At 40.2% G+C, this 22,242-nt stretch overlaps 1 protein-coding gene across 2 annotated transcripts in view; it reads left to right on the forward strand.

Annotated features, from left to right (window-relative positions):
* Positions 1–21,789, forward strand: part of SLC25A25 (solute carrier family 25 member 25) — a 33,886-nt gene extending 12,097 nt beyond the window's left edge. The window contains exons 1-10 of one of the 2 annotated variants that reach the window (XM_036749315.1): positions 10,286–10,541; positions 13,967–14,093; positions 14,243–14,330; positions 15,969–16,080; positions 16,956–17,114; positions 18,024–18,176; positions 18,462–18,569; positions 18,690–18,857; positions 19,147–19,297; positions 19,404–21,789. In XM_036749315.1, the coding sequence (XP_036605210.1) occupies positions 10,383–10,541; positions 13,967–14,093; positions 14,243–14,330; positions 15,969–16,080; positions 16,956–17,114; positions 18,024–18,176; positions 18,462–18,569; positions 18,690–18,857; positions 19,147–19,297; positions 19,404–19,588 (1,410 nt within the window). In that variant the 5' untranslated portion in view covers positions 10,286–10,382 and the 3' untranslated portion in view covers positions 19,589–21,789. Of the gene's footprint in view, positions 1–10,285; positions 10,542–13,966; positions 14,094–14,242; positions 14,331–15,968; positions 16,081–16,955; positions 17,115–18,023; positions 18,177–18,461; positions 18,570–18,689; positions 18,858–19,146; positions 19,298–19,403 lie in introns of those variants that run through there. The other variant, XM_036749313.1, reaches the window with a different exon arrangement.
* Positions 21,790–22,242: the final 453 nt, after the last annotated feature.

The raw sequence follows: 22,242 nt of genomic DNA on the forward strand, positions 1-22,242 counted from the left end.
CTTTGCTCTTGGAGCTTAATATGACACTTCTTACTGAAACACAAAAGAAAGCTGTGTTCTTAGTATGAGGAAATTCACAAAACTATTTAAATACTGGGAAAGTACAAAGATAGTTTGCCAAGAATAAGAACAAGCTATTTGCTTAATGCTTGCCTGTGGGACTAAAACAAGTGAATAGTCCTGTTGGATGGAGTCAGCCACAGTGCTGGGCTCCATCACCCACTTTGACTTTGTCTCCCGAATGTGTGAAACACTAGGCCAGTCACCGAGTACATCATTGTTGAGATATCTTCAAAGAGCTGACAGAGATTTCTAAAACTAAAAAGGATCTCTATTTGACCATTCTAGTTTTACTGAGAAAACCAAGTCCCAGAGAGGGGAATTAGTCTGCCCAATATCACACTGCTGATTTTGAGCATTGATTATAAAAGAACTTGTACATTAAAAAAGAATAGTCTTCATTGGATTGTTTGGTGATGAATTTGTGGACCTTGCTTAGTTTTTTTGTCTTGTTTTGTTTTGTTTTTGAAAACTCAGATCTGGTATGTGTTTTATTAGCCAGAACTTTTAAAAACCTAATCTGTACACAGTAGGCTACACATTTAGCTGCGTAGCTAAACGATTACTTTTAGAAGTGTGTTTTACAATTGTATTCAAGTAGTTAGTTTTAGATTTCATTCTCCTCTCGTTGGACAGAATTTATTTGACTATTCCTAATCAAAGTTAGTAGGATTTGGTGAGTTGCTATCAAACAACTTTGACAAATATCCACAGAAGGCAGTCTTTGCTGCAGTTTCACACATTTGCCTCTTTTTCCCCCCATACTGGAGTACTTCCTCTGTGTTAGAGTAGGCAGCTGGGGAATGCTGAATTCACATTTAGTGATTCAGATGCTCTCAGTTTTACTATGAGTTCCTCAAACCAGTGTTGAAAACTGAAAATATTTAGTATGTTATTAAGCCAGTAGTCTGTTTCAAAGAAGCCTCAGCAAGTACATCCGATAGGGTAACAGCTGTGGAAAGAGTGAATATAGAATCGAGAGACGAGTCCAAACCCTGGTTGTAGTATTGCCTAGCTGTGTGACGAGGCAAGTCACCAAACCTTTCTGAGCCTTTTGCTTCATATATAAAATGACAATAATACTTTCACTGCCCAGCTCTCACAGAAAATGATTGGAAAACCTTAAAGTGCTGTGTACAGTGAGTTGTGACAGAGGCAATTTAGTTTTCAAAATAAGAACTCTTTTGGCCCCTTCAGTTGAGAAAAATTTGGCTGACTCCATCGAATGGGCAGTTGGGCTGTGTCATGCTCACCTAATAAGCATATATATACCTTTTCCCCTGACAACTCAAGCAGACCACATTTCTAACTCAAAGAATGCTTCCAGTGATAAAAGGGAAAAGATAGAGGTTTGACCAATAGCAGATTCTTGATTGAGCAGAGAAATAGGATGTCTGAGTTCTGTTTCCTTAGAATTTGAACTTCAGTATTGCTTCAAATTTCTCTAAACGCCCTACAGATTGTGTTTTCTCTCAAATATGGGTTGATTCTAAACATTTGGTACCTCAGTGAGACTAGTTCTTTGCTGTTGAGTATGGATTGTTGAAGAAATTAATGATTCTTTGAGAAGTGTCTTTGCATTTTCTTATTAATTTGCCTTCTGTTCCAGCTACAGGAGTTCTTTACTGGAAGTTTTCTTCAAAGCTGGACTTTCCAGTTTCACTTCCTAAGACAGAAATATATCAGGGAGTTTCACCTTTTCCAATACCAAAGTTTTAGCATCATTGATTTCCTGGTTCCCTTTGTGGTGAATGGAGCATGTGACTGACTCCTCTTCATTTTTTCTCCAGGAGGATGAGTGACCTCACGAGGGTGATATCTTGACTTGCAAGTGAATTAGATTGAAGTGAGGCAGAGCTGTGCAGCTGTCAGCCTCACTCTCTCCTCCCAGGTCTTTTGAGTCTGGTGGCAAGATATAGATCAGAGTGACTGGAGATGTGGGCTGAATCACTTGGGCAGGAGTTGCTTTGCTCCTTGAAACTTTGCATATGTAACTCTTGGCTGTTTGTAGTTGCCCACAGTCCTAGAAATTAGAATAGAAAATACTGCTTTACTTCTATGAATTGCATATGCAATGAGGTATGCCTCCTGATATGTGTCCATGAAGTTAATATTTACACTACTTACCTCCATTTTATGATATATCCTCAGTGATCTAGCAGATTACTTATCTGAAGAAGTTAAACACTTTATAAATGGCCCTTCAATTTCCTATGGATATTTATGGTTCCCATTTATGTAGTACTTTGCAACTTAGAAAGTAGTTTACTCAAAACAATCCTGTGAAGTTCTTATTGTAAATAGTAGTAGCCTAATTTTATGGATGAGAAGAGAATAAGTGACTCTCAGGGCCACGCAGTAAGTAGTGTCTCAAGGATAAGATCTTCGGACTCCAAGTCTAATTGCTCTTCCTTCTTGCTTCCTCAGGTATTGCTAGCCTTGCCAACATTATAAGGTCTTTAAAGAAAATCACATAGTTTATTTTTCCTATTCATGTCAGGATTGATAGGGGCTTTTTACTTTTTTCTTTAATAGATTAGGAATTGAATCATATTTACCTGCTCTGCAACCCCCATATTTATTTTTCAATTTAGCCATATACAACAGAGCTGTTACAAGGAAAATACTTTGTAAATTGTGTAAATGTAAACTATGTCTATGTGCTATGGAAATGAAAATGATTATTAATTAATAAATGTTTGGTGACTATTTCAGCTAGTTTGTTTCCTGACTTTATAGTATTCACTACCAACTAAGAAGTATTAACCTAGTGTTTACTGTGTATCTAGTAAAGTTAAGGTTTTGCAAGTTACTGTAGTAAAGCCATATTTATATATATATATATATATATATATGTATATATATGTATATGTATATATGTATATATATATTATAAAGCATTATTATATGCTTTGACTCTGAGATGTTTTTAATTGATAAGTGATCAAAAGAAAACATTTGGTCTGCTTGCCCCACTAAATTTGATATTTCCATCAATAGTGTAATGGGTACTATGACACTAAAAAAAAATTAGTAACACCATGAGGCAGAGATAGAACACAAAATGTTTTTAAGTAAAAAAAAAAGTAAAAAAATATCCTAAAGTGTATAGAATGGAGCATCCTGTATCTTAACAAAATTGAGTTTCATATTCTGATCATGGAGACAAATCAAACACTAGCAGCCTGTCAAAGTTTCACCAGACTTTACCACATCTTGAATTTTTAGACACTAGATTTTTTTTTTCTACTACTATATTGGAACTACCTAGTTTCCTGACAACTTCTTCTAAGAATTAGATGAATATATTCCATGTATCAAATGCATGTACTGAATATGATAACAGCACTTTCAACTTTTATCAGTGAGAGATAGGCATTAAGGCATTTGGCTTGCTTTCCCATCCTTGTACTAGACATCTAGGAATGTGTATGAAAGCCATGATAAAATAGTCACTTTGACATCGAGAGATTTGTGCTCCAAAAGAAGTTGACCATTGCATTTATGTATCAGTGTGTTAAGAAGCAGATGGCTAAACATGAATTGCTTTTAGAGAAATGATTATGTTTCCAGTATTTAGAAAGAACTGTGTGAAGCAGCATGTAGGATGGCTCTCCAGATAAATATTACCAAAGAGATTCCACAACGAATGCTAGGATAGATCCCGAGTCAAGTTGTAGGGAGTTGAGTCTCTGCTAGTCATTCTCCTTGTCGATTCTTTGAGAACAGAACCTCATTGGGAGGTTGCAGGCACCACTTCCCTGCAGAATTGTTAGACTGCATGCAGGAAATCATCCGGCTGTGCACTCTTGTGATTGGAGGACTATTGCTGGTTTGAATAATGAACATGTTAGTGTCGGTAGAGGGGATTGGCCAGGCGCTGCTGCAGTGAGAATGCAGGCTGGATGCTCAGGTCTTCAGCTTGTCTGATCATTAGTTGATCTGGGGACAGCTGGTTAATTGGGAGCACTAAGTGGCTTCTATCACAAGGAAGGTTGTTTTCTTTGCCTTTTTTTAAAAATAAAGCTAAGTACTTTATCATCTTTCACCTGCAAGGGTAGGTTTTCATCTTCAGCCTTTTTGTTTTTTGGTGGTTTTTTTCCCAACAGCCTGGTGAAGCGTCTTACAGTAAGCTACTTCTCAGGCCAGGCACGACAGCAGTAACAGCAAATTTGAAAAGGGAGGAAGCAATTGCTGAAAGCATAGTTTCTTCAGCCTTGGAACTCCCAGGTCAAGTCTTTTCAAGCTGCTGTATAGCCTGTAACATTTGGTATTGTGGCCACATCCCTCCTTGAAAGTGAACAGTCACCAACTGCGGAGTTTTTCTTGACTGGGAGATTGGAGGGAGCAGTGATGCTGCAGATGCTCTGGCATTTTCTGTCTAGTTTTTTCCCTAGGGCTGTGTGCCAAGGCTCTACAGAGAGAAAAGATAATGAAGCCAAAGGCAAACAAGATTCTGCCCAGGGAGACCAGGTGTCAAACCTGTTGGGGAAACAGGACAGAGGGGCTGATTCCACGGAAAAGAGACCAACCATTTTACTAGTGGTTGGACCTGCAGAGCAGTTTCCTAAGGTAATGGCAATTCTGAGAGACTTTCCTGAATAAGAGGAGGAACTAGGGGCCATTTCCATGAGAGAAACCATCTAGGGAGGTTTGAGGCTCTGTGTGTGGGGGAGAGGGGCGTGTGTGTGTGTGTGTGTGTGTGTGTGTGTGTGTGTGTGTGTGTGTTGGAGGAGGTTTTCAGCAGAGAAGGAGAACCAATCTGAGGTAGAAGTCTGTTCATTAGGAAATTTTATAGCTCTTGTAAAAACTTGATTCTTCCAAGACGAACATATATATAGAAGTAAAGAAGTTGCTTTCAGTGGAAGCTTTGCCTCAGGATATGCCAGTTCAGCCCTAAAAGCCTTTTTAAAGTCCTGTAAAAGTATCTGAGTGTCCTAACCCATCTGAATGAGGTGGGGTAGCTGGAGCCAAAATGAGAATAGATTGTACTTTGAATGTTCAGTCTGAACTGGAGCTGAGGAGATCAGTCCTTAATTTTGTGTATCATAAAGGTCAGACTACCCTTGTCTTGGGCCTGCAGAAACTGTCCTCATCTTTAAAATCTAGGAGAAGAATAAAGGGATTAAAAGGGGTGGAAGGCTTCTGGATATTGAGATCCTCAGTAGAAAATAGTCAAGACAGTAAGATGCCAAGTCTGTGCTGAGAGCTAGTGATCTTTATAGAGTGTGGTACATCTGTACTTAAAAGCAGCTTAGTCATCTGTACATTTAAAACTATTAAGTGGTTTGTAGGACTAGGTGTTAAAATTGGCAAGTGATACAGGTTCCTACTTAAGGTAGCAAAATCCATGATCATTTATCTATTTGCTGAACTTTGATTTTGAAAAACAAATAAAATGCTTCTTTGACCCAATACTAAGTCAGGCTGAGAAGGAAAGGGGGTTTTGCTCTGTTAGAAGTGAAGTCATAGCCACCTCTCCCTGTGATGACTTTTGATGCAACAATTTTGCAAACAAATAGTGATTCTGAGGCAAAATTCTACCTTTCTGTTTAAATTGTGAGTTAGTTAACTAGGAAAATTTGATGGAGTTTATATGATAGTTTTGATCATATTCAAGCAATATGCCTTTTGATTACTGGAAGAGGTTAAGAACATAGTAGTTGTGTTATCTTTTGTGTAGTACTTTTGTCTTCATGGTAACCTCAGATGCCTGGCTAGCTGACTTTTTCAATTTACTGATTTTTCATTACTGATTAACTTCTATTCCTATAACCATAGTAGAACTTTATGCTTCTGCTTATACTTATATTCTTATACTTGTGCAGAGAAGTCCTTGTACTTTGTGAAACTGGAATAGTCAGAAAAGAGCATGAGTTCCACACTTTTTGGAAGGGGGTGGGGGTCGTGGGGGTGTGGTTAGGGAGCTGAGGGATTTGCTGAACTGGAGAGTAGTGAATTTGGGTTCTGGAGAGGCAGGGCTGGATTTAACTTGTATTTTTAACCACCATATCCCAAAAGATAATTTAAAGGAAGTAGGAAAGTGGCACGTTGGAGTTACAGAGTCCTGTCAAAAGCAGAGAAATCTAGAATAGAACTACTATTGCCTAAAATTTTCCCTTGTTGCCTGTGTATATTATGAGTAAATCTGGAAGTAGTTTAAGGTTGGGCTGTATTTTATGTTGCTGTGCCTTCTGGGGTCAATCAACCAACTTGAACTTTCCCAGAGCTCCCACACTTGGTAGTAGTAAGTACTGGGTATGGTACATGTAACATGAATATGTTAAAAAAAAAAAAAAGCCTTTCATCTCCAAGCCTTAGTTTCCTCATCTCTTTGTTGAGGGTATAAGAATAAATGATGATTTCTAAGGTAGCTCTAAATCTAGCTCTAAATTCTAGTTCTAAATCTCATAAATCTTTTTTAATTGATGAATTATATTTCAACATAGTTAAGACAAACCAAAAACACACACACATATGTATATATGTATATATATTCCCATAAACTAGTTTTAAAAAAAACTGCACAAAAAAGTGTTTGCAACAGATAGTTTATGCCACATTTACTTTTGTCATTTATCTTTCCTTAAAGGAAAAGAAGGTTCTGTACTTTAATTTTAATAAGATAGGACCAGCATTGTCTATTGCTAAATCCCATGATTCTATGAACACAAATTCTGTTTTACTTATAAACAAAGAGACTGGTAACTTTTAACCTGAGCTTTGCCTTTTTATCTTTTCTATGAAAAGAAGTCTCTAGAATGTTGAATGAACATTTATAGAAAAGTTCACATTAGTTCTTGGGGTTTAGAACTTCCAGAGACATTACTGTGCTTTGCTTCTTTTGCCATTCCCCAACTCTCCCCACTCAAAAAAACTGTTTAAATATGTTTGATATTGAATCTTTCTCATCTCTGAAAGCATTTGCCCCAGGAACTGTTCCAATTTTTCTCTATATCTTTGTCTTACAGTTAATCCTCAGTGGGGGGAAAAGCAGTTTTTCTGGAAACAGAGACGTTCTCTGTGGCTTTGGAGTGTTTTAATCCTGAAGGGCTGGCTCTCTTCTCAGAAGCTTGAAGAGTTCGCTTATTGTGTGTCTAATTGCTAAGGGTAGGCTGGTGTCATTGGAAACGCAGCACTGTGCAGTCATGGTAACTCGGTCATCAAATGATACTGCAGCTCTGGCAGCGAATGATGTGGGTTAGCCTTAAGGGTAGGTGGAGCTTGAACCAAGCCGATGGTTTGGCTCCTTAACTAATTAGTACTTCCGGAATTAAAGTGAGTCATTGCAAATTGGGGTGGAGGGGGGGGGGTGCTATTTGACCTTAACCTAATACTCCGAAAGCTACCTGTACCTGCCCTTTTTCTTACATGTGATATTCTGTCACATGCCTCACTGGTATGTGCAAAGGCAGTATAGCAAGTAGAAGCTGCTAGTGACATTAATTGGTCTGGGGGTGAGAAGATACCTGTGGGATAAATTACTGGTTTATAGGCCAAAGGAAATACACAGCTGAGCTCCAAGGGTATAGAGTTAGTATCATTGTTGGAGGAGCCTATTTTTTGATAGAATAAGCGTCAGAGGAGACTGATAACAACATAGTAAATTAAAGTAGAATATGACAGGATAGAGAAGAATCAGAGATAAGACAATTGGGGAGGAGTTATGGTTAGCTGGAATCTTGGCAAGATTAAATTTGGGTATGAATTGTCAATAATGGAATGTAAGTTCTATTTTTGTCTTCCTTTTTGTCCCTATTGGATATATGTAGAAAAGCTGCTACCATTTTTTAATCTTAATTTAAGTTTGACACTTCACCAAAACCCTTGTACCGCACAACTCAAATGACCTCTTACAAAGTAGCATTTTTTGGAAAGGATGTGTTTCGAAAGCTGGAACATGCCTTGTTGCTAAGGTTTCTGTAACTATCTTGCAGGCAGTTGACCAGTAAGGGACCCTATTCTGTTCTGAATTCTAAAATCCTTTCTTGGCAGTGCCTGGTCTTTGGCACTGTGACATGGTTGGTGTAATAGAAAGCGTACTGGACCGTATTATAGCCCTGAATCTGATGCTAACTAGCCCAGTGGCCTTAGGTAAGTCATTCCCCCTCTGGATTTCATTTTCCTCATCTGTAGAATTAAGGGATTACTCTTAAATGGATTTCCAAGGCACTTTACACTTCCAAAATTCTGTAGGGTTTTTTTTTTTAAGTACATCAGTTTGTTTATATGAACATTCCTTTCTGAAGTTTATGAAAATGGAGTTCAGAACTAGTTGTGAAGCTCAACAGCATTAGTTGTGAAAACAAACACAATGGTTTGTTCAAAAGAATACCATAGCACTCACCCTGAACATTTAAGCTATTGTGTAATGGAACCCTTCTATAAAACAGGTCCTTATAGGAAACTAGGCTTTAGAGCTAGAAAGTACCTGGGGAGCCATTTAGACAACTGATTTTTGAAGGAAAGGAGACTTTGCGGATGAGATGAATGCCCCCTGGCTTCCATTTTAACATTCCGACCTGTGATACATGTGCTTTTTTTAAATAATACATTATATTGTAATTGGAAAGGCATAAGTTCTTTTTTGGAAGTGAATTCTTATTTGGTATAAGTTTAATATGTAATCTTCATAATGCAGAGGTACAAATTTTATTTCTATAAGGTACAGATTACATATTCCAAAACAGGCTTGTTTTGATTTTTTTTTTCAGATGAATTTTGCAATTCTATCAGAACAGAGTTGCCTTTTATTTACCCAAACTATTTGAAGCAAAAATTTCACTGGGAGGTAACCCAAACATCTTCACGTAGATGTTTAAAATACTTTTTATTTTAGCAAACTAAAAGAATCCATTTAAAATTTTAACTCTTTGAAATTATAGTTATTGATTTCAGTTGTTGCCATTACAGGAATTAGATTATATTAAAAAGCACCACAAATGTGAACAGTTTCTCATTGATCTTCCCATTATGTGTAACTCAGTGGGATGAAGCGTACACACATCTGTCTAAAGAAGGAGTGGCATCGTTTCCGGTTGATGACATCATCTCTAATTCCTCCAGGGCCTTTCCTCTCAAGTCCTCAGAGCACAGAATCATTCAGATCTGCAATCTTCACCCAAAAAAGGATGAACTATATAAATAACTTTCCCCCACACTGAATTATTTAAAATGTTCTGTGCTGCAAATACAGGCTTGGAGCCTAGAACTCTGTGTCTTATATTTTTAGGCCACAGCTGGCTTAGATGATTCTGGGGAGACAGCAAACTGGAATGCCCCCGAATTCCATCATCACAAAAGCCATTTGTGTGTTTAGAGTCCTTGCATCCCCCAGGTAACTTTTTAAGGGTTGAGTTGTTTGTGATCTCAGGTTGGGGGTTTCCAGGAGGACTCCTGGAAGAAATTTGAAGTTCTGTAGGGACTAAAACTTAGTCCTTTGCAGGGTTTCTTTGGACCAGGAGCCAGCCTGAATTCTCCAGGAATGAATGCTTTAGGGTGACTGGGGCAGGGTAAGTCTCTAGCAACCCACTAGTGTTTTCTCTCTGTTCTAAGCATGAGATATTCTATCACGAAACTAAAATATGTAATAATAACGATTTTCTAGGATAAGTTCAAACTTTTCCTTAAACTCTGCTATTATGCAGTAAATTAAACTCATTCAATTAATGATAACTATACTGGAAATTATCAGAAGAAAAACATCCACTGGTCTTTGAAGCTTAATGTGATGGTGGTTTTTTGTAAGAACATTGTGTTTAAAAAAAAAAAAGAGTTAATTGACCTAGGCTGTTTATTCATCTTGGGGACTTGGATCTAGGTAAAAAAAGGTTAAAAAAAAAGGTTTACTTAAATAAAAGACAATAGATCACATCAGTGCTTTGGATGAGAAAGAGTTAATGCTGGGGAAGTAGATGAAGACTAAGAGACAGGCTGTTCATTTTGGGGATTGGGACATAGGGTAAAAAAGGTTTTCTTAAATAGATCACATCAGTGCTTTGGATGAGAAAGAGTTAATGCTGGGGAAGTAAGTGACGCAAAACTTACCCTGTACAAATCTAGACATTGAGCAATCTTTGGAAGGGTGTTCTTGTCATCAGGTTAGCTTTCATTGGCTGGTTGGAAAGGATTTACTGCGGACTTTTATCAACTAAGTAAAAGGGCAGGGTTTGAACAGCCAATGACAGCTGAGCATAGATAGCTCAAGCATGAGTCTCACTAGACAGGCACCGGCATTTCCATTCTTCATTCTGAAACTTCTCTCGGAGGATTGTTAAGCTGTTTCCTCCTTCAGTGGCTGAGCACCCAAGCTCATTATCAAAATGCTGTGCCTGTGCCTCTATGTGCCACTGATTGGGGAGGCCCAAACAGAGTTCCAGTACTTTGAATCCAAGGGACTTCCTGCAGAACTTAAATCCATCTTCAAACTTAGTGTCTTTATCCCTTCTCAGGAATTTTCCACCTACCGACAATGGAAGCAGGTATGTATGCATCATCAATTTTGGAAGTGAAGGGAAGAAATTAAGTGTTGGGAGAGGGGAATAACTTTTGAGGTGAGAAGGCAAAGGTAGATATAATATAAATATAAGGGATACAGTTTGCTTAAATGAAAGAATGTATAAAATACGAGACTTTTTTTTCAGTTGGGTTGGGCCAGCAGCCAGTTTCTGTTCTTTGTCATCAGAATGACTAACTTCCATGTGACTTAACTAGGCAGGCAGGAATTTCGGGGAAACCAACCTTTCATGTAAATTAATCCTAGAAAATAAATTATTGTGCTCCAAGTGATTTCCCTGGAATTGAGATACATAGGAAAAGGTCTGGGAGTAGCACCACAATTGCAAAAAATCTGGGTCCTTTTACAATTATTTACAGAAACAAAATACCTGAAAAGGTTAGTTTGAGGCTTATTGTAAAATACTATTTTTCTTTTGAAAATATTATTTATGTATTTTTAGCATTTTTTTTCTTTTTAAATTTTAAGGTCCAAATTTTCTCCTTCCCTCCCACCACCTCCCTCACCCACCAAGTAGGCAAGTAATATGATCAGCTGTACTGTATAGAGTTTTAATGATTTGTGTGATCCTGCTTCTAGTCACTTTAACTTTTTTGTGGAATCTTATGGCAAGAATGTTTTTCCTTACTTAGCACTTAAAAGCTTTCTTTCTCCTTCAATTTATAATCTAGCCAAGGGTAACGGATACGTTTGGTAGTTGGTTAAGTGAACTCCTAGTATGTCATTGGGAACTTGTCTGTCAGTATCTTGAAGCAATAGCATATATAAGAAACAACTGTTTGTTTACTGAGCGAATGAATGAGAATATAAACATCTGCTTGTTACTCATCCATCCTGTCAGACCTCATCATGATAGATTTAGGTGAGCTAGGTCCATTTGTAACGATTTAGTGTTGATGTCTTTCTAGAATAGGGTCTTTCTCTAAAGATAAAGAAACCCAGCCTCTCTCCAAAAAAGTGAGTAAATAATGAAGGAGCACCTTGGGTGATTCCCTTTGCACCAAACACCTGCCACCTGGATTTATTACCAGATTTTCTTGCTGAGATGGAGGTTATAACAGAGAGCCCCATTCCCGTAGTGTGCATTATGGCTTATGAAGTACTTTCCTCTCAACAAAGCCCAAAGTTAGGTTGGACTTTTATCCTCTTGTTACAGATGAGGAAATTGAGGCCCAGAAAAGTAAAATGACTTGCCCAAAGTCTTATAGCTAAGAAATGGCAGAGCCCAGACTTGAAAGACTCAAATCTGTTAATTCTACACTACAGGAGACTGGAAGTGTGCAGATACTACACCTAATTGTTTAAAACAGAGAAGCAGAGTTGTTTGGGAGCATTTTGAAATGAGCAGTGAGACATGGTCTGAATCACAATTGTCAGCTTAAGGAGATAGTGTTTTCTAGCACTTCATGGGATGCCTCAGTGCAAGCACTGAAAAGTTCTGTGGATAAGGTTTGCCGCTACCCTTGATGGAATCTAAATTCCATCTGGCCTCTGCTCTAAATCTAGTGCAGTAACCCTAGACGCATTGCATCACTCTTGGCTGGGTGAATGACTATAGACGCAGATAATAGCTGAAGTTTATAATAGCATCTCCTTGCCACCCCAGCTCATCTGCATTTATTCTTTTGGAAGAGTTTCTAAGAAGTAAGTGTCTTCATCAGCAGGGAGTCTTTTCTGCACCTTTAATTGTCTGTGCAGTCTTGTTGAGCTTTAGACTGGCTGCCAGAGGGAAATTAAGAATTGACTGTTCTAGGAGAATAAGCCAGCTAATAGGTTGACTAGCTTCAAACCTCAACTTTAAAAACCTGTTTCTGGTACTAATTTTCCAGTTAATGTTTAGGTTTAACTCTTAAGGAACAACCATTTATCTGTCTGTCTGTCTTATCTATCTATATATGTATTTTAGTGATGCTTGGCTCCAGGAGGTATGTTTCAGGGCCAGAGCAGCCTTTCAGGAGGTGCCACAAATTCCTCTGTGATCATCCTGCCACATTGGAATCTCTGTGATGTGTTCACTAACCATCTAAAAATGAATGCAAATGCTGAGTGCAGATAGCTTAACTTCACAGTAAGCTAAAGGCATTTGAAATCCCTTACTTAGCACATATAAGCTTCCTTTCTCCTCTAATTTATAATCTAGCCAGGCCAACTGATATGCTTGGTAATATGTCATTGGGAGCTTGTCTGTCAGTATCTTGAAGCAACAACATATATACATACAAACGTGTGTTTACTGAGTGAATGAGAATAAACATTTGCTTGTTACTCATCCATCCTGTCAAACCTCAGTATGATAGATTTAGATGAGCTAGATCATTAGTACAGGTGTCCTTTGGGAACAGGGAGGGGAGGGCCAGGAGTTATTCTTTCTCTAAAGGCAAAAGAAACCCAACCACTCTCAAAAAAAAGTGAGTAAGCAGTGAATCTTGCAGGAGCACTTGAAACACATGACTATTGAAAGGTTCTCTGTAAAGCAATATGAGGTTCTAATGTTTCTAAGGCATCAGTGAGATATTACCAAGTACAGTTCCCATAGCAGAGCATTAGGCTTTTAAATACCTGGCTGAGAGACCTGATATTACGTCCATCGTTCTTGCCTAAGATTAAGTACTGGCAGTACCATTCAACACATGCCTGGGAATGCTCCTTTTGGCCTCCTAAGATTGGGCAGTATCTTAGCCAAGCAAGAATTGCCAAGGTCCAGCAGAATTTTTAATTCCTCCGTGTTGGAGGGGGTAAGGAGGAAGGAGGAATGGGGAACCAGACTAGATTCTTCTTGGGCTAATTCTGTTTCTAAGGTTGGGTTAAAGAGAGGAGAGTTCCTTTCCCTTGAGGCATTCAAATTTGCTTAACTGTATAATCTCAAGGTCCAAGTCTAAACCTCCCATGGCTCTGTGGACTTGTCTCTATGAGAGCTTCTTCCCTCCTAGGAGCCGTACTAGGGTCAGTATAAAAGTACATAGCTGCCAGGTATCTAACTCGCTAATACTGGTTGTACAATAAGTTGGCCTTCAGGTCACTTCAAAGAAACCTGTACTTTTCCTTGGTGCTCTGTCTTAAGTTTCTTTCCCATAGTCTGTTCTCTCTTTTCTTTGCCTGTGAGGAACACAGGCTACATTTAGACAGTGGATTTGGGAGAGGTTGGCCAGAACTTGGTGACTTGTGTTTTTCATCTTAAGTAGTAGCTTTGAGAAACTGACAGGATTCCATAGACTGAATGAAGCTGTGCCTTTAAAGGAAGAAGCAGCATTCCCTGATAGCAGGGTAGTCCAAGTGTGCTATTTGGCCCAGCATTTCGCACTGATAGGTATTGCATGTGGCGGGGCACTGGGTAGGAGGTATTGAAGTGTAGTCTAGCAAAGGAATAAAACCATACTTTTCCCCCCACAGAAAATTGTAAAAGCTGGAGATAAGGACCTGGATGGGCAGCTGGATTTTGAGGAATTTGTTCATTATCTTCAAGACCATGAAAAGAAACTGAGACTTGTCTTTAAGAGCTTGGACAAAAAGAATGATGGTAAGTCTTAGGTTCATCATATTGGCCTAGTTAATAAACACCATTGCTGACCAGGTTGTTGGCACAGTTTCCACCTGGTATGCTTCTCTGCCCACCCCATTTGATTTTCTGGACATTTGTTCTTAGCTCACTGGCTTTTATTGTTGCAGGGCGCATTGATGCTCAGGAGATCATGCAGTCCCTGCGGGATCTGGGGGTCAAGATCTCTGAACAGCAGGCTGAAAAAATCCTTAAGAGGTAAGTAGTTAACCAGCCTCTGAATTCAGTTTAACACATGTGTGACAAAAATAACAAAAGACTTGTTCTGACATTAACCCTCCCTGTAGTTGTCCTCATGTGTTCTGACTGTAGCACCTTTCCTACTGCCACTCAATATCTGTTCATCTGTACTTCGACTTTTCATGATTGAAAAGAATGAATAAATAAGCCTATCTTAGAAGCAATCACCTCTTTTAGGCAAGGGTTATTGTTTGTGGGATCATAGAGTTAGAACTAGAATAGCCCTTCCTGGAAACCTAATCCAGCCCTCTCATTTTACACATGAGGAAGTAGGCCCAGAGAGATTAGGTGACTTGACCATCCATGGTCACATAGCTAATAAATAGCAGGGTGTGTCTTCTGACTCCAAATCCTTCACGCTTTTCACTGTACCACACTGTTGGGAGAAATCCTCAATAACCTAGAGCAGCGGTGGGGAACCTGCTGCCTTAAGGCCACATGTGGCCTGTCTAGGTCCTTAAGTGCAGACTTTTGACTGAATCCAAATTTTTCTTCTGTAAAATTTGGATTCAGTCAAAAGTCTGCACATCAATCAAAAGGCCACACTTAAAGACCTAGAAGGCCCCATGTGGCCTTAAGGCCACAGGCTCCCCACTGACCTAGAACGATTCTGCGTGTTACTAGTGAATTGCTTGACCTGCACACAAAGTAGGGAAGACTAGTTGTGAAAGGGGATTGCTTGGTCACATGAGGGGTCTTTGTGAATGTAGTGATAAGTAGTGTTTTGATACCATAAGAGGAAATTGCAGCAGAAGAGATTTAAGTTTCTTCCCAAAGAACTGAAATGTTAACTCTATTCATGGTTAAGATTGTTTTTTATTAGTAATGGTAGAAATTTCCTTTCCTGTAGAGATTTATTAGGATAAGCCATGATTTTTCTGTTGTGATTTAGTTGCTGTCCTACCTGGAAGCAATTGAAAATAATTTTAGTCAGCCCAATGACTTAATAGTTCTTTTGTTGCTAACCTCCCTCCATGAATCTGGAACCTACAACTTTGAGAATCTCTGTAGAGGCTGCCTCAAAAATCTCCATGGGATTTTAAGTGTTAATAGCTATTAGTTAAGCTTTTAATAGCTATTAAAGCTTAAAACTCCAAGGAGACTTTTGGGACAGCCTATATTAGTTGCTGGTAAGCCAGAATCTAATAGCAAGTCATGGTCCCTGAGGTTGCTGCTCTGGAGGGGAGGTTATCAGGTTGTCCACGATTTCTACACTGTTATCTGTTACTGTATGCTTGCCTCACTAACATCCACTAATGGGCACTTATTTGTACTGTTTTTTCCTCTCTCCTTTGCATCCTACCCTTGTCTGTCTGTCAGAATACGAACGGGCCATTTCTGGGGCCCTGTCACCTAGTAAGTATTTGTGTCACCTTGGTGACTGCCTTCCCTACCTGTTCTGTATGAAATCCTTTCATTTACCTTGAGTTCTCTTTCTGTAAGATTTGGGATATAGAGCCATAGGTCTTTTCTGGACCTTTCTTTGTGGTATTTGAGTTTGCCGGGGATGGTGGTGGAGGGGGTGTTAACTAACAGATGTAGCTTGTTGACGTAAAGAACTATTTCATATTTGCGCTTTTTGTTTTTGTCCTATAGCATGGATAAAAATGGAACTATGACAATTGACTGGAATGAATGGAGAGATTATCATCTTTTGCATCCAGTTGAAAATGTTCCTGAGATCATTCTGTACTGGAAGCATTCCACGGTACAGTCAATAACTCTCCTGGGTCGTGATCTTTATTTTTCCAGCTTAGTCTTAGTAATCCATGGTTTACATGGTTACCTTGATAAATGCTTGCCTTCTGCTTGCTCTAGTGTGACTTTTTTAAAAGTTGCAGGTAGAACTCTCCAGTGGAGAAGAGGGTAAAAGAGCAGATGATCTGGTTTGCAGGGATTGCAGCTCTAGAAGTCAGCTCAGAGCTGGCTTTGCCTTGCTCTGTACCCTGCCAAGACTAGAAAGTGATATGCACGCATTAGAGCTTCAATGATATTTGCTTAGGGGTTGCATAATGTTCTGCTAGTGTGATCTGGTTACATGTCAAGTTTCAGAAATTTTCCTCCCCACTGCACTTTGATCTGTACCTTTTGGACATTTTATCTGAGTTATGGGAATCTCAGGTAACCCATCTAGGAGTCCTAGACTGGAACATCTTGATATATTTATAATTGTTCTTAGCCTCTGGGTGTTTTTTTTTTCCTAAATGAGTTTTTAACTCTATAATCCTGTGATCTTCTATGACTATTTGGAGTATATCTCCAAAAAATTTAAGCACTTAAGAGAAGTTCTTTCATTTATGCTTCTTATATCTGAGCTGAATGGAAGGATATAAGTTTAGAGAGAAGAAAAATGTGTTGTCTAATCTCACAAATCAAGTAACAAAAATAATAGATCAACCTGGTGAATGACTAAGTTAGCCTTACGTCCTCATAAATACCAGGAAGAGGTACTTTGGTACTATTGAGTAATTCATGACTTGTCCCTGTTTGAGAAATAGAACAAGAGGGTTTGGCAGTGACATCCTTGAAAGAGTTCTGCTTGTGAGTGATCACTGTTTTGTCTTTTGTTGTCTGTCCTTATAGATCTTTGATGTGGGAGAGAACCTAACAGTCCCTGATGAGTTCACAGTGGAAGAAAGGCAGACAGGGATGTGGTGGAGACATCTAGTAGCCGGAGGAGGAGCAGGGGCTGTATCTAGGACCTGCACGGCCCCCCTGGACCGGCTAAAGGTGCTCATGCAGGTATGAAGAGAAAAACAAGCCTAGGAAATCCCAACACTTGCATCTGTGGTTAGCTTGCTGCTTTGATCCCATGGTTTCCTTGCCTAGTGAAACAGATGGAAAGGGAACTCTTGCCTCAGACAAACACAACATTCCACCTGGGTCTGAGGGAGATGTGGCTCATAGTTGATTTAATTGTATCTGAGTTATTTAAGAGCTAGTTTGAGCCATAGGACTTAGGCCATGAGTGTGATGATCACATGGTAGTGTCAGGAGCCTTTTTCCTTTGGCACCTCTTATGCAGGGTGCTAGGAAAGGAGCAGATCTTCATCTGACCCAGATGCCACCCAGATCAGTGGTTTTGGCAGAGCCCCTAACTCCACGTTGACAGGACCATAGAGAGATCACCTAATTGATGTCAGAGGAAGAATTGCAAAACTGGGTTGTGAGAGGACAGTATGTTGGACTTTGCTTGGTGTCTGTATTAACAGTGACCCATTGGTCTCTTGTCCTCCATCTCCCCAGCCTCTTACTCCCTGTTTATTTTCTAGCACCTTGTGTGCTAGAGTCCACTGTGGGCACAAGAAAGTCGTCATTTGCTCTATTTTTTTCCCTTGCCCTCTGTTCCTCTTCTTTGAAAGTCGGTTAATGAATAAAAATTAACTTGCTCTCTGTCATTTTGAAACAGAAGTGCTTGTTGGGTCTTTAGGATATTAAAATGGGGGAAAGTTCATTGAGCAACAACAAACATTTATTGATGATCCATGTCCAAAGTGCTTTACTAGGTGCTATCAAAAAATGAGTAAGGCACAGCGGGTCCTTGTTGCCATAGGACTTGCCTTCCCTGATCTTTTGTTGTACAAAAAAGAAGTCATCTATCTGATGATAAAGGTCTATGCCATTGGTGCTGACCAATTTTTCTTTCCCCAGGTCCATGCTTCCCGTAGCAACAACATGTGTATTGTTGGAGGGTTCACACAGATGATCCGAGAAGGAGGGGCCAAATCTCTCTGGCGTGGCAATGGCATTAATGTCATCAAAATTGCCCCAGAATCAGCTATTAAATTTATGGCCTATGAGCAGGTGAGGATTGCTTCGTTTCAAGCACAGTCAGGTGACAAATGTGTCTCGAGTACCTAACAATCTGAGAATTTCCGCAACCTTATACCTACCTACCCACCTAGAACATGGAGTAGAACCTAGCAGGCCCCTTCCTCATCTATAAAATGGAAATGACTGTATTGGAGTAACTAGAACTTGGCTGTTTAACCCAAACTGGTTATGAGAAATCTATAGGATGAGGACTGAGGTTGGGTGTAGATCTTCTTAATCCCTCAGTTCATTTTTCATCTGACTTCTTTTTTCCAGATCAAGCGCCTTGTTGGTAGTGACCAAGAAACACTGAGGATTCATGAGAGGCTGGTGGCAGGCTCTCTGGCAGGAGCTATTGCCCAGAGTAGCATCTATCCTATGGAAGTAAGGAATATTTTTGTCTATGTGTGTGGAGATGGGAGCAGTGATGTTGGTCTCTAGAACAGGGGGGTGGTGTTTAAGGAGGGAGCTGTCCTGATACCAATGCCCTTTTGCTGTTTTTAGGTCCTAAAGACAAGGATGGCACTGCGGAAAACAGGGCAGTATTCGGGCATGTTGGATTGTGCCAAGAAGATCCTGTCCAAGGAGGGAATTACGGCTTTCTACAAAGGCTATATCCCCAATATGCTTGGAATTATTCCTTATGCAGGAATAGACCTGGCTGTCTATGAGGTAATTGACTGCACAGCTATGATGGGGGGAAGCTGATTTTTTTTGCTCTGACCTTTTTTAAACCCTGGGGCAAATTTAATGCCTGTTGCTCTGGTGCCCTCTGGGGAGGGACGAGTAAAAGGGACTAAAATCTGTTTCACTCTGAAGTAATCCAGAAGAGAATCTGGGACACTTAATATCTCATGTCAAAACAACTTATCTATAGTTTTGTCTTGAATCCCCCTCCCCTATAATCTCTTCTCTGACATTTAGTGGCTTCTTGACTCATTCACCATTCTTTTTCTTCTAGACACTAAAAAATACCTGGTTACAACGGTATGCAGTCAACAGTGCAGACCCTGGTGTGTTTGTCCTCTTGGCTTGTGGTACAATATCCAGTACTTGTGGTCAGCTGGCCAGTTACCCTCTGGCTCTTGTGAGGACTCGGATGCAAGCCCAGGGTAAGAACACTTCTAGCCGCCAAAGAAATGCCACTGGGGGCCCAGAGGGCTTTGGGAGGTACCCATGAGAGGTCTCTAATGTTTCAATTACTTCTTCTCATTCAAGCTTCAATCGAGGGAGCCCCAGAAGTGACCATGAGCGGCCTCTTCAAACAAATCCTTCGGACAGAAGGAGCATTTGGCCTGTATAGAGGCTTGGCCCCCAACTTCATGAAAGTGATCCCAGCTGTGAGCATCAGTTATGTGGTATATGAGAACCTGAAGATCACCTTAGGGGTGCAGTCTCGGTGACGGGGAGGTTGGCTCCGGACTGTTGGACTTAAGGATCTTGGGCTAGAATCCCAGGATGTATAGCCATCTCATTCTGTGAATGTGTCAACACTAAGCTGACTTAAGCCAAGCTGTGAAAACCTCAGAATGTGTATGAGACATAGAAGAGGCAGGGGGAAAAGAGGTCTGAGCCTTTGGTTGACATGTCAGTCTTATTGTCCCAGATCTCATTGTAGACCCCTGAGAAAACCCCATTTGTTCCCTACAAAGCCTCCCTCAGGGGCCTAGGGATGGGAACAGGACCTGGGGCTTTCAAGTAAGGAGAGAAGTGCTCCCTGCCATGCCTGCTGAAAAACAGTCTTGGGAACTGGCTTACTTCCACCATCTTGCACTAAGCAACCAAGCTATTTGTTCCAGGGTGTCTAAATTAACCCTCTGGTTTGCTAAGGGTTTTCCCTTTTCAGTCTTTGCTCACTTCCTATTTGCTGTTTTAATTCTTAAAACACACTGTGATGGGACGGTCTATTTATCATGTATGCTCCCATGGTGAGAAAAGATTTAACCTTGAACTTCACCAATAGCATTTTCCAATGTACAGAGTAAAAGCTGCCCTGGTTCCTGCAGGAAAGAGAATGACCAACTTGTGTATTTGCTATAAGCAGAGCACCTCCCTCATCCACGAGACAGTTAAATGAACAGTGAACTGGTGCCCTGCATGTTTGTGTGCACGGCAAGGGTGGGTAAGGTTAATACCTTATCTGTCTTAACAGCCTCACATCATAATGCATGACTTCATGAGTAATATTGTTCAGTCCTTGGAACGGAAGGGTTTCTCCTCCCTGCTCAGCACCCCAAGGTGCCCCGAGCTGGCTCCCAGGCAAGAGCTGGGCCAAGTGTCCACTCAGAGCATAAGCCACTCTCTCCGAGAAGTCAGTCTGTAGCTTGGGATTGGGAAGGAGACTCTTTGGCCTGATTCTCTTCCCTGATGGGAGTTTGAGGCCTTAAATTCCGATGGAGTTGGAATAAGAAGTTTTACTTCATCAGAAAGAGAAATAGATGTGCAAATTCATCCTTTGCTTCTTTTACAGAGTAGGAAGAGGAAGTGGTAGAGGTATTATTTCTCTGACTACATTAAAGTCTGTTTTGGGTCAGGTTTCTAATCTAAAGCATTCTCATCCAACTCCTAATTGGGGCAGAAAGGGATCAGCCTCACATTCCACTGAAGCAATGTATTATACTGCTTAAAGCATATTTATTTTGTATTTATTTGAACAGAGTTATGTCCTAACTATTTTTATAGATACGTTTAATTATTAGCCTGTCCTATTTAGGTTTTTTTTATCCTTATTTATGTTCATGGTTGATTGCACCTTCTTAGCACTGTGCAGCAGCAGGAAAGCTATGGGGAAGACCATAAGCACGTGAAAGGAGCCCCATCATTCCATGTAGCCTGTGCTGTCTGCCTTAGGTCTACGAGATCAATCAGGAGAAATTTCTTTCTAGGCTGGAGCCTGAGGATTGTGAATGAGAGAAATAGGATCATGGTGGGGGAGAGACTTTCCTTTGGTGTCAGAGTCTAGGCTTGCTCTCCTGGAGTAGTGCATGTGATTAAAGAAGGGATGAGATTGTGTGAATGATAGACAGTTGGTGTTAGTGGGCACAAAAATTTATTTGGAGAGAAGGAGAGTGGGGAGGGAGAAATCTCAGGGATTTCCAAGATGAAAATCCAAGTAATTTCCCAGAATCAGGAAGAATTTCTTCAAAAATATTATTTCTGTTTGAAGTGACTATGACCTGACTCTCCAGGTACATGTGGAAGAAGGGGGAGCCTTCTAGTAAGGGAAGGCTTGGTTGGCTGAATGGGTAAGTGGGAATGGTTTTGCGGCTTGTCTGCCCCAAGGGTAAAATGGGCCTGTCCCCTTTCCATTCAGACTGACGTACCCCACTTCCTGTAGCCAGGAGAACAGCTGCTTTTTGGAGCCTTGGGTCTTGCTGCTTCCTTCCTCCCCCTTCTTGAAATAGTGGTTGCAAATCATTTGACTAGACAGTTGCACTTTCATTCCACCGGTATGGCCTAATGGGAAAAACACAGGATGCAAAGATCAATGCAAAATTACTGTCTTTTTAGTTATAACTGGAATTTGTCCAAAAGCAAAATTAAGCAACACAACATGGAAGTTTTCACTTAGAACAGCCTTCTAATAAAGTTATTTCAATGCTGATCTGTGGTAGTTCTGATTTGCGGCTTGGGGAATTTGAACAGATTTGTATATTCAGCAAGTTAGTCATCTCTGTCTTACTAGCCTGTATTCTTGGATTCTCTCCTTAGGACCCAATAGACATTTACTTTGGTTACACTGACTTTTGCACACGTGTAGCACATCACGGACATACACAAACCTCACTTGGCCAGTCTAGACCTGGAAGGACTAGACTGGGAATTAGGAGGCCAGCACTGTACAAAAGTCACTCTGTTCTCTGTGTAAAATTGAAGTGGTAGTAGTACCCCTATTTGTAACACTCTAGAAATAATATTCCGACCACTAATTCTTGACAAACAAGGCTCTCCTCACATTAGCTCCTCTATAGATGGGCAGTTGCCTAAGTTTTACCAAGGCCCTTCATACACATACCAGGCCAGTCCATGCTACAGTCCTAACCCCTTGGTTAGTTGT

This window comes from Trichosurus vulpecula, chromosome 3 (assembly GCF_011100635.1).
Source record: "Trichosurus vulpecula isolate mTriVul1 chromosome 3, mTriVul1.pri, whole genome shotgun sequence".
Taxonomy (NCBI): domain Eukaryota; kingdom Metazoa; phylum Chordata; class Mammalia; order Diprotodontia; family Phalangeridae; genus Trichosurus; species Trichosurus vulpecula.